The 13,497-nt window shown below is 29.9% G+C and overlaps 1 protein-coding gene across 1 annotated transcript in view; it reads left to right on the top strand.

The window, feature by feature from the left end:
• The window catches only part of LOC145284840 (serine hydroxymethyltransferase, mitochondrial-like), a 54,387-nt gene extending 45,896 nt beyond the window's left edge, over nucleotides 1–8,491 (top strand). Inside the window, exons 11-12 of the mRNA XM_080133820.1 lie at nucleotides 6,048–6,155; nucleotides 7,450–8,491. Coding sequence (XP_079989946.1) covers nucleotides 6,048–6,155; nucleotides 7,450–7,574 — 233 coding nt within the window. The 3' untranslated portion in view covers nucleotides 7,575–8,491. The remainder of the gene's footprint in view (nucleotides 1–6,047; nucleotides 6,156–7,449) is intronic.
• The last annotated feature ends 5,006 nt before the right edge of the window (nucleotides 8,492–13,497 follow it).

Genomic DNA, 13,497 nt, shown 5'->3' with positions numbered 1-13,497 from the left:
GATTTTTTCAATTTTCGATATTTATCAGATGAATTTCTGTACAAAACATATCTAAGAACACTGTCAGACATATAAATTAGCTTTGCGTGAAATTTGCAAAAGATAGGCTCAGTCATTTTGGAACCTATGAGGAAGGAACTCACACACACACAAAGTGACTTTTTATATAATAGTTAGTAATTTATAAAATATATATGGCGATTAAGCTACACTGAATATTCTGCGTTTCATCCACTCTAGGATTCTTCAGGCTTATGCACGAATTTTGTGGTTGTCTGTCGTTTTTATATATGCACCTTCTATTGAGATTTTAGTTAGCCAATCAGCTTTCTAGTATCCACCGCGCCCTTCCTATCCTATGAACATGCACTTACAAGACAGAGGCCCATTTGACCTCTGGTTGACCTGATTCTTTGTGTGTGTTCTATTTAGCCTGGATATCTGGTGTCCTGACCTGTTTTAAATCTAGGTTAGTTTTTTTTTGTTTTTGTCGTTTTATGTTAGTTTATATATATATATATATATATATATATATATATATATATATATATATATATATTATACACATACATACATACATATATATGTATGATAGTTGATATATATGCATGTTTATTTTATTTATTTATTTGTTTATTTTCTATTGTTTTTGTTAGTTTTAAAGTTATTTTGTATCTCTATCCTAGAGAACATTTTATCCTGTGAACACAGTTGTTCACTATTTCTACAGTTTAATAGATTTTGGGGTTCTTTAAAGTACAGGATAGCAAATTTTTCATGAAGGCATAATCTACATGAGTCATCTAGGTCTTTACAGGTGTTTGCTTGTCTTACTATTTTCCATTCGACTACCGGCGAACGGCCGCTTTCCTTGAGTTCCCAGTATTTATTTGCTAGTGTTGTTTTCTTACGGTGTTTTTTATTGTTGAATGTACTTTTGTGGTCATAATATCGAGTTTTGAAATCTAAGGAAGTCATACCTACGTAATATTTCTTGCTATTCGGGTTTTCTTTCGCATATATTGTGGCCTGATAAACTATGCTTTTTGTTAGACATTTATTTTGAAGTGGGCAAAATGTGCGGTATCTACAGTTGCATTTATCTTGTTCATTATTAATATTTTTATTTTTATTTCTAGTATGGTTGTTGTCGTCCGGAGTTGGTTTATTATTATTATTATTATTTCTGCTAGTTATATATGTGTCTTTTGTGTTAGTTTTATTTTTGTCATGGTGTCTACTTTTTTAATTGTTTATTTTGTTGTTGTTTACATTGTCTTTATTTTATATTTTGTTATTATGTGCTTTAATTATCATCTCTAAATTTTCGCAGCAGCTGTAGGATAACTTTGGGGTATTTTATTGAAAATTTTGTTGGTTGCGGGAAAGTGTTTTTTGATAAGATCTAGAAATTTCTTGCCAAGTTTTGTTTTTAACATTTGATTGTATGGGGCCATATACCAGATTATATTTCTTTTTCTTCTATTTTTAATTTTATTATAGTTATTGGTGTTTTGTTGCTTATATTTGATATCAATATTTTTGTATCCACTATTTTTTTAGGGCTGTTTCATAGATATTTGTTGACCTGTTAAATGCATTTTCATCACTTGAGTTATTACTGAGTCTACTTACAATCGAGTTAGGAATGTATTTTATAATTGATGGTGGGTGATTGGACTTAAGGTTTACGCATATTGGAGTAGCGTTATCTTTTAAGTAGGGTTCATATGTTTTTTTCTAAATTTAATGTGACGTCCAAAGAAGTTTGTTATTTTTATGTTAGCTAATATGTCTACTTTTAGGCCTAATTTTTTCATTTCCTTGTGTATGATTTTCTTAAAGTTGTCTTCCTTGACTTTGTTGGAGTCTTTTATTATAGCTAATCCATCATCTCTATATAAGCCAATATCCATAGTATCAAATATGCTTTATATAGAGATAGATATATATATATTTATTATTATCATTTAATGTATCTACATAAAATTTTATAAGATGTAATATTTTAATGTATGGATTTTTAGTATTTACTTCAACAGTGCTCAGTATGAGTAAAGCTAAGTAGTAAGTTATGAAAATATATATGGCAATTAAGTTACACAGAATTTTCCGTTTTTCTCCCCTGTAAGAATTTGTTAGGTTGAAATATATATTTTCCTAACTAACTAATATATATATATATATATATATATATATATATATATATATATATATATATATATATATATATACATATATAATTATGTAAGATTCAATATATAGAAAATGTACTTTTGTACAATTTTGTTTGTCTCCCCCCTAAAAGTACTTTTCACAAAAAAAAAACATTTTGGTCCCTTAAATATGAATATTTTTCCCCAGTATCTTTTTATTAAAAAATAAGAGCATTTCTTCTTCATCAGCAAGGAGAACCAATATTTCACTGAAAAGCAAGATTATTTTTTCATATAAAAAAAACAAAATTGTCTAAACTAATTTAACATTTTAATTAGTATTTCTATTTTGTACAACTGCTACTCTTTTTCTCTATAAGTTTTCTGCCTAAGTAGATGGTAATGTAGCAGTCACAAATGATCTATTTTCTCTTGTGAATCAAGCCCCACCCTCCCACTCGCTGAGTGATTCAACCACACACTGATTAATTAGCTGGTAGGGTGCATTGATTCATTTGTCCCCTAAAGAACTTCTTTAGCCCCTTTTGGAAAACACAGTTAGCCAGCAACATTCCACTCAACATTTCAGCATCAACAATTTTCATGGAAAATAACTGCTGCCAACTTGGGGCTACACAAAGAATGGCTTTCTGACCGACAGACCCAAAGAATCTTCTGTTCCTTCTTTCTTAACCCGGACACTGTTCAACTTTCAACTTTCTGTTGTCCAATTAAATCCTTTCATTGTTTTGTTTTAAAAAGGGTTTTGTTATTTGTTCCATACTCTTGTGTCCAGCGATTAATCCTTTTATTACTAGTGCCTACAAGCAATCTCCTAAAGTTGTATTTCTACATGAAGGCAAAATTGATCAGATTGAAATCGATATCAATATTTTGAAGGCTGATCCTTTTGCTCTCTTGTTCATCATTTGTTTTGGTTATGCCTTCTGCTCTGCCATCACTGTTGTGGATGGACTCGCCATTAGCCAGCTGAAGTTGACCTTGACTATGCTGATGATATCACACTTTTCAAAAACAATGTCATATTGGCACAGGCTCTTTTTGTTCGGGTAGAAAAGACATGTTGGAATTTTCAATGATAAAAGGATGTTCTTTAAACATACATTTGCCCTTTATAAGTGGTTGTCTGATGCCAACACTTCTCTTCAACGTCACAGTTTCATCTAGTGGTTGCAATAGAAATAAGCTTATTTTTTATGCAGAAAGTAATACAAGGAGGCGTTTGCTAGGAGTTTTCTTCAAGGTTTTATTTTGGAGAAAATTGACTCGGGCGAGAGAGACTAATGTTCTCTAAGCCAGTTATTTACTTTTTAACTTAACTTCCTAACTTAACTGAAAATGAGTGATACACACGGACAGAGATATTGAGGTAACATTTTGCTTGGATTATCAAGTTTTCTATATTATTGGTTAGTTGCCTCATGTAACCCATGGCAAACTCACATTATTCAATGTCTCACTATTGGCTTCTACAGACACTGATTTGAAAACCTCTGTTTCTCCCAACTTGAAAAACATGATGTCATTCGTCATATCACTCTGTTTTGTTTAGGACGTTTAGCTTTAACGTTACATGTCAACCCTTCTTGACACAACCAAGGGAACATTTTCACTTTGCAGATTTGTGCTATCATGCACTCATCATGATCCTTGTCAAAATTCACGCTAGTTTATTTAATCGCCACTGATATTGGGTCCCTAATATATAACAGTATATTAAATTGTTTCTGAATGCTCCGCAAACCAAACACATATCTGATCCCCTCAACAACTATCATTCTGATCTTCTCATATAGTTTACCAATCAAACTTGTTCAGGACTCCAGATATCTAGGAGGATTCATTGACTCTGTTTATGATATGTGATGTAATAAATATGAGTACATCCGGGTCTTTTTTCCTGCAACATTGTGATTGGCTGGTTAAGCAATAAATACTGGCTGGTAGAGACATTTGGAAGAGACGTTGAAAGATACGCAAGCATCATGCTATGAACTCCAGATTTATTATTCAAACTAAAGCAAGAATGCTCAGCTACTTCAACGAATACATATCCCTTTTCTCGGGATTATATCAATACGAATACGTATATTGACCAGGCAATTAACTCTCACCAAAATCTGTAAAGTTGCTATCCAGTTTTCTCTTTATATCAGTTTCTTGCAAAGTAAATGTTACTTGATCTAGGAAACCTGATGAATCATACACTAATATGCTATGCATCGTCTACAACATGTAATAAACAAAATGCTGTATGGTTGCCGATCACATGTATCTACAGTTGTTCAACACTGAATTTTGGCTGGAAATGTCTCGACATGATGAATTTATTGAAAAAATACTTTAGTTTTCAGAGGTCAAGTGACAGATTGGAAGGTTTCATAATAGAATCAAGACTCTACTGAAGAAAGACACTGATCACTCGGGTCTGGAGCTTCTGGTCGTAATGAGTGAGTGAATATCACCATGCATGGACTTTGTGAATGTTTCAACTAATGATGCCGATATTCTGATATTTTCCCCGATTCTGGTACAGTTTCTGATTCTATTCTAAATTCCTGATTCTGGTACAATTATTGATTCTAATTTTTTACATATTTAGTTATAAAGTAGTTATCTTTTATTTTCGGATATTTTTTTTATAAAAATCGCTCCAGACAAGGTATGAAGCCACTTGATAAAAGGAGCTAAAAAATAAAAAATAAAAATATTGTCATTGAATCTCTTGACCAGCAGGAATTATCACTTCCTACACTGATGATTGCATAAGCATGAAATACTAGTGTCTCTTGGTAAAAAAAAAACTGTTAATATTTATTTAAAAAATACTAGACTTATAAAGTTCCGTTAAGAAACTAAAGTTGAACTCTGTTTAAGGAATTAAGAAAAAAAGAGATCAATCTAAGCACAAAATGCAACCTTCTGACTTCATGTTATTGAATACTCTTTGATTGTTTATTGTTTATGTCTTCTGGAATGGCATTTATAGGTACTTAATTTCCCTCAATTCCTGTGTTAATTTCTGGTAGCCTAGAGGGTACCAGAAATTAGACAGCATAATCACGTTGACATACAGGTTCTCGAAGTTAAGCAACATTAAGGCTGGTTAGCACCAGATGGGTTACCATTTGGGAATTCTAGGCACTGTGTGTGCTCTCCACTTATCTCAACATTTGTTTCCAGTTGTCCTGAACCACTTGCCACTGGTATTTAACAATGTTGACTCAGGAGAGGTGTGATTGAAGATTGTGCACATCCTGCCACAAAAATTTAATGTGCAGGCATCCCTACGTAGGCATCCATAGTCTGTCAAAGACTGAAGGAGCCTGTTCCTGTAGTGAGTAGAATACCAGCCTACAAAGTCGTGGGTGATTTTGTGACTGGATTCAAATAGTAATGATCACTTTCTACACTGATGATTGTGTAAGCATGGAGCACTAGTATTTATAAGCAAAATAATAAATATTTATTTCTAAAAATATTATTATAAACCCCCTTTAACTAGTATTGGATCTCTTTAAGAAAGTTATAATAAGCTGCAATTTCCGGCATCCGCTGTTGATTATTATCTGACTAGCTTTCTGTATTTGTCTACTTGCCTCAACATAAATAGAACTAAATTCTCTTTCCTTTCCTGTGATAATTCTTGATAGCCAAGGGGTTCAGTACAGGGTTGCAGAATCAAAGGTGACTTTGTGTCTATGTTCGAATCCCCTAACCAACAGTAATTATCACTTCCTGCAATGATGATCGTGATAGCATTAAACACTAGTGTCTGTAGATATAAAAATAATTGTTAATATTTATTTGAAAGATATTGTCATTATAGATGAATCTTTATTTTAGACATTTTTCTTTTTCTTTTAATAGGTGCACCTGCTCTTACAACGCGAGGACTAGTAGAAGCTGATTTTGTTAAAGTGGCTGAACTTTTAGATCGCGGTATTCAGATTGGATTGGAAGCAAAAGCCAAAACCAGTGAGTAACAGAATCCAATTATTTCAGAAATTTCCGGATTCTTTGTGTCTTCCTTCGATCATGAATTTAACACTTAAAATTTGAAGTTGTTCACAAAATGAGGATGTATTTCCTCACAAGAAACATTTATTCTTGCCCAGAATTTACCATATATTAAAAAAAAAAAAAAATGAAGAAAAATTTTTTATCATGCACATGTCCATGACAAAATGAAAATATCATATTCCAAAAATCATTGAAATTGCTATAGTATTTTTATTTTTTATAAAGAAAACTATTTTTAAGCAATTAATGAGAATTCCTAAAAATTATAACAAAAATCTCGCAAATTTGAATTATTCTTGAGTTATCTTCCATTTTTCTTTAAATTATTTTCAGGATGTCAGCGTGAGACAATCAATCCTTTCTTATTCATAAAATTTTATTTTCTTAGTAAAAAATGAAACTACTTGATCATTTTGCAGGATTTTTGGAATATGATATTTTCATTTTGTCAACGGCAAGTACATCATGCAGATTTTTTTTTTATTTTTGTTTTTTGGGGTTTTTTTAATAAAGAGGGAATTCTGGAAAAAAACAAACATTTATTGAATTCATGTGAAACCTTTTATCAAACTTTTATACCATAGAAATTTGTTTCAGATGGTCGAAATTGTTAACATTTTAACATTAAGTGTATTAGATATTTCCCTGACACTTTAATGTAGATTTTGTTTGACAATTGTTTCCAAACATTCATTGTTACAAGTATATGGCTGTTCTCTACATCCTTCATCTTCAAGACTCATTACCAGCATGGAATTTCTGAAACATTTCCATTTCTATATTCGCAGTTGGGATATATAGTATGACAGTTTGGATTTTTTTTTTTACTAAGGATTTATAATCTGAAATAAATTATTGCAAAATTTTGTGTAATCAATTTTTTTTTTTTTTAAACTATTTCTCAGAAACTACTGTAACGATCTGGTTTAAATTTGGTATGGACCTTTGTTATAAGATGCAATGAACTAAAGTATTGTGGTATCAATTCAATGTACAGTTAAAAATTAATAGGGATTAGTATTTAATGCAAAAAACTAGCACAAATTTAACCATATTCAACCATCAATTTGAAATAAAACACCCATTCTAAGTTAACAGGCTATAACTTTTGCCCGCTTTTAACGTGCTAAAAAGTCTAGTCTATTATTATAATTGTTTATCATTTTTTGGTTATTTTAAAAAATTTTCTTTAAATTATCTGTCACATTTTCTGATTTCCTTTTTGTTGGTTTTCTCTTTGTTTTCCCAGAGAATCTGAAGACCTATCGTGCCTTTCTGCTGGAAAATGAAGAAATCCAGGAGAAGATAAAAGCTCTCAAGACAGAAGTTATGGCATTTGCAAGTCAATTTAATATGCCAGGCAAAGACTTGTAACATTTGTGGAAAGATTAACATAAAATCACGCTCCCTTCCCTCAAACACACACACAGAGTCTGTAACTGTATCTAAGTCTTGTTTATTTTCAAAGAAAAGAGAGGAATTTAAAAAAAGATATTTTTTTTAATTATGAATATAAATTTGTTGTTTTTAGTTTTTTCATTTTTTAGGTTGAAGTTGAGAAAAGGTTTGTGTGCCATTTTGAAATAATGCTTTAATTATATAAGAGTTTATTCGAAAACAGCAACTATTCTTCAAAATAAAAACGATCCACAATGTTTTGTCTGCAAGCTTTCAGATTTGCAGTGATTCGTGCTATTCATTTGGCCACTCACTCTGATCGTTGACATAGGCTAGTGAAGATTCCAATCTCGACAATCAGTGGTATTTTATCTGACAGTCTGAGGCATTCGTTCTGGGTAGTCTTAGGAGCTTCACCCTCCCAGGCCTTGTCTCCTGTCTTTCAGGTGAAGTAAGTTTATTGCCTACTGCCCGGAGCGCTCTGATTGGGGGATGTTGACATGGCTGCCCAGGCAATTTTTGAAAGGCCAGATTGCTTCTCCTTTAGGGGTATTGGCTTCATTCTCTCCATCTTCCAACCTTGTGTCACATCTTCCTGTGGTGGAAATGAAGTAAATACCAGCTTTCAGATTTAGTGAAAGTGCAAATCTTTCTTCTTTGAACTGAAAAGCTTTCAACAGGCTTTTTGCAACTTCATCAAATGACTCGCCCTTCATAAAGTTCCACATTTATTGGAATAGACTATAGTTAGATGAAGCAATGTCTGGACTATAGGCAGGATGTAATAGACCTTTCATACCGTCCAATTATTTTAATATGACACATAAACTTTTTCCTTAATATATAAAAAATAAATTACACAATCAATAAGTTTAAATGTAATCTTATTTGAATTCTGAAATTTGTTGTTTTATTTTTAAGTTTAAAATTATTGATTTTTATTTTATTTTGTTGCTTTTTACCATATTCTCAGTTGAATCTTTTCTACCATACTCCTTGTGGAGTACCCATATACCAAAAAAATGTGACCTGCTTTAATTTCAAAAAAGCAGCCACCCAGGCATTACTTCCTCCTTTTGTTGGAGGAATAGATTTATTTCTTGTCACTGGAGCTCCTCTCATCTATAAAGGCGTGTCAACGATTTTTTATACCCAATCCATAGGGTTTTTTTAAGATTGGGAGATTGCATTCTCCACATTATATAGACATTGTTTGTGTCTTATTTTGCTCCCTAGAGGATGAAATTTTTCCAACTTTAGTAAAAGGACAACAGAAGAGTGTTAACAATAGCGTTTACGTAGATAATTAATAAAGATTTAAAAAAAAAAAAAAAGAAAAAAAGCGCTTTGTATTAAATAATCTATTAATGTCTTTAATTTGATTTTTTTTTTAATTTCATTTGTTAGTTTTCTATGACGTCACCAATTTTAAAACCCAACCAAAGATTATCAACAAATATTGCCTGTGATGATTTGAAAAAAAAAAAATTTGAATATTAACTAATTTTTTTTAACTTAGACTAGACAACATTTACTTGTATTTAGTCTTTCTTTTTTTTTTTTTTTTTTTTTTTTGCAAAAACATGACAATAACTTGTTTTTAATTTTCATATTATACTTCTTAGTGTGAAATATTTTCTTCAACTCAGAAAAACAATGGAGATGTTTCAGCTTTTTTAATATGATCCTCCTCATGCCAGTTTCCTTGCTATTATTCTCCTTTTTCAAAACTGTTTGTTTTTTTTATTTTTATTTTTTTCCCCAAAACCAAAATAAGTCTTTTTATGAATTTGCAAACTTCATTTGCAAAAAGTTTTTTTTTTTTTTTAAAGATTTTTTGCAAAAATTTATCATATTTACATATATATAAATTGAGTATATGTTTATGTAGGGTAAACTCTGAAACTAATTAACTGATGATCATAAATTTCGGAACACAGCTGTTAGGCATAAGGGTGGGTAATGTGAACTATATTTAATTTTATGCAACGTAGGTGGGATGGGATCCCTTTGTAAAAATTCAGATATCTCCAATTTTAATGAAATTTTAGCCACATATACTATACATCAATTAATAAATATTCTCAAAATTTCAGTTTCTTTGGAATATTTAAAATGGTTATTGAAGGGGGTGGGGGCATAATATGGGCACCACCCTCACATTTGAGAATTCAAGTATTTTCAATTTGCACAAAATTTTATCTGTAATTATTAAGTACCAGTTAAGCAAGATTCCTTGAATTTCAGTTTAAGTTGCTCTAAGTTTAAACTTCAATAGATTTTTATTCAAATTGGAATAAGGATTCTAGACATTAAGTTTAATAACGTTAATCTTCTGGTACTTGTGTGGAGAATAGTGGATGTTGAAACAAACGCATTTCAGGTGAAAACATTATGTAATTACATGTCATGTCGAAATTAGTATAAATTACCAAAAATTACAAAAACTGATCCAGTAGATGTGTTAGATCCAGCGTTTACAAGAAAACAAAAAACAAAAAAAGTTCACAATAACGGTCCAACATTTTGTGTTTTGAATTGTGAAATTAATCTATTGCAGTTATCTCTCTTGGATTTTTGAGAACTTTTTCCACATTAAAACCTACGATAAAACTATAAATCGATAAACTTGAGAAATTTTATTTTTTCTTGTAATTATTTTTCTAGCGGATTTTTTTTTTTTTTGTAATATTTGGAATTTATACTAATTTCGATATGACACGTAAGTATGTAATAATGTTTTCATCTGAAATGCATTTGTTTAAAAATCCACTATTCTTCATAAACTCCAATCTTCCTAATGGAATATAAGCATAATTTAAAACTGTTCTGTTTGGGGACTTAATTTATTAGCAAACAAAATACTTATTCAGAACGAGTATTCTATATATATATATATATATATATATATATATATATATATATATATATATATATATATATATATATATATATATATATATACCAGCAGGCCTCTCAGCATTGCCCAGTCGTAAAATACGCTTAAATATGATATTTCAATTCATGCAGATTATATATTTATCATTATAGAGACAGTTCTCTATCGATTATTATATTGTACCTAATATATATTAGTGATTTAAAAAAAAAAATGACTTGTCTGCCATGAGCTAGAATCGAAACCAAAACATGTAGCTCTCCAGCCTTATCTATTAATGTATGACCTAAATCAATATGTATACAAAAACTTCAAAAAATAGCTTATAACTTTTAATTAGCGCATACACAGAAAAAAGCAGGTATAGTCGACTTACACTAGACCAAGGGTAATGTCTAATTTTGATTACTATTTTACCGGCTAAAAACATAATTGAAAGTGTATTACATATTCAAATATCCTATATCAAATTTCAACTCTGTAGACCAAATATTCAGAGAGGAGTTTGGTAGAGACTTTTTGCGCACACATATTTTGATCTTAAATTCTACGCAATTATGCAGAATGTAAAAACTGCACATAAGTAGTAAATACTATTTACTATTTAAATAATAAATATTTAAATAATAGTAAATACTAATCTTCTAATAATAAATCATAAAAATGAATAAGTAAATAATGCACGTTTTTCAAAGGAATATGCAAATTAGTTGACTTTTATGTAGTTGCTCGCATATCCATGACTAAATATATTAAAAAAAAAGTTTGTTTTAATAATTTTCAAATAAAAGAAGTAGGCTTTTAATATCAATGCCAGACGGAGAAAAAAAAACTCCACTTTATAGGTATATAGATATAAATCTAATTGATTTCTAATGATGCATAATGAATTTATAATATAATCATTCCTCCTCCTTCAATTATAAATAAAATAACTAAAGAAAAGATACTGATATGCCATTAACAAAAAACGAAATAACAATCAGTTTCTTTTCGGATATTAAACATGGTTATTAGGGACATAATATAGGAACAATCTCCCATTTAAAAATTTGCACAAAATTTGGTTGTAATTATTAGATATCAATCAGGCAATATTCCTTGAATTTCAATCTAAGTTGCCTTAAGCTTAATCTTCAATGGATTTTTATCAAAATTGGAATAAGGATTCTAGACATTAAGTTTAATAGCATATTAATCTTCTTAACAGAACGTAAACATAATACAATACTGTAGTTCAAGGACTTAATTTTATTAACAAACAGAATATTTATCCAGGATCAGTTTGTTTGTTTTTTTTACATATAAATTTAATTGATTTCTTATGATATGCGAATAATTTATAATACAGAGTGTGGCATAAGTAACGCCCTTTTCAATTTTATATCTTATAATATATATTTTCTTTATTTTCTTTATTATCTTTAATTAATTTGCTAAATTTTGTTTCGCTTAAATAAAGGGCATTACTTATGCTACAACCTGTATAATTCCACCTTTCAATAATGAGTAAAATAACAAAAGAAAAGGGCTGATATGCCATTAACAAGCAAAAAAAACCAAACAAAATCAACATCAAACCATGTCAACTAAATCTGAAAAAAAAAAGGTTTGTATTAATGTACACATAGATTCGAAAAAGTTGTCAAAAAACAAATATATGACAAATAAATGTTATCAAAGGCAAGATAAGTTACTTTTCTACCAAACTGGATATAATTTCGTGTTTTTATTCAATTTAACATGTTTATTCAGCTCGAAAAACATGCAGTGTTTACCGATGTATTGGAAAATTCAAGATGGCGGCCGATTCTCTCTTTAACATGGTAAGTTCAGGAAAAGGTGTTATAAATAATAAACTAGACAAAATACTATTAAAAACCACCGAATATATGTCAAGTTATGTCACGGTAACATATATTGAGCGAATTTCTAACAGTATTTTGTCTAGTTTATTATTTATTACACCTTTTTCCAAACTTACCATGTTAAAGAGAGAATCGGCCGCCATTTTGAATTTTCCAATACATCGCTAAACACTGTATGGTTTTCGAGCTGAATAAACATGTTAAATTGAATAAAAACACGAAAATTATATCCAGTTTGGTAGAAAAGTAACTTATCTTACCTTTGATAACATTTATTTGTTATATATTTGTTTTTTGACAACTTTTTCGAATCTATGTGGACAGTAATACAAACCCCAAAAAAAGCTAATTAAGATTAGACTTATGAATTTTTTTTTTTTCTTTAATAATCGGTGGGGAGGGAGAATGACAAAACTATTCCAATGATAACCAACATTAAACTCTGAAATCAACATGCTAAATCAAGTCCTGTTGTATCTATTATATCCATTTGCAAACTAATACCACTGGGAAAAAGTATGACCCCCCACCTTCCCAATTATTGGTAAAATAGAAGTTTTCAACAAATCACTGAGTTCTTATCCAGAATTTCCTTTGCATTAAAAAGACAAAGATTTTTAAAAATCTGGACGGTGTATGCACCTGTGATGAAACAAAAATATCATATTTCAAAACTCACGTAAATTGATTGAGTAGTTTTATTTTTAAATAAGAAAATAAAATTTTATGAGTAACTGCAGAGTGGCCATCTTGTCTGCCATTTTAAAAGCAATCTAAAGAAAAGAAAAACAAAAGGAGATAACTTAACTCAAACTTGTGAGATTTATGCTTATAATGCCTACAAATTCACATCAGTCGCTTAAAAAATTTTTTCTTTATTAAAAATAAGACTACTTGATTAATTTCAGTGATTTTTGGAATATGATATTTTATTTTCGTCACAGATATATTCACCATACAAATTTTTCTTTATTTTTGTTTTTTTAATGGAGGGGAATTCTGAACAAGAAATAAATATTGTGCTTTTTGCATTAAATATCTTAAAAAAGGGATTGATATGCTTTAAAACAGGTTTAGTGTATATGTTTTATTAGCATATTAACCTTTTTTTTTATTTAGATATCAAACCTTT

Source organism: Euprymna scolopes, chromosome 9 (genome assembly GCF_053919585.1).
Source record: "Euprymna scolopes isolate OS-2025 chromosome 9, ASM5391958v1, whole genome shotgun sequence".
NCBI classification, from domain to species: Eukaryota; Metazoa; Mollusca; class Cephalopoda; order Sepiida; family Sepiolidae; genus Euprymna; species Euprymna scolopes.
This window is presented reverse-complemented; position numbering and strand designations above follow the sequence as displayed.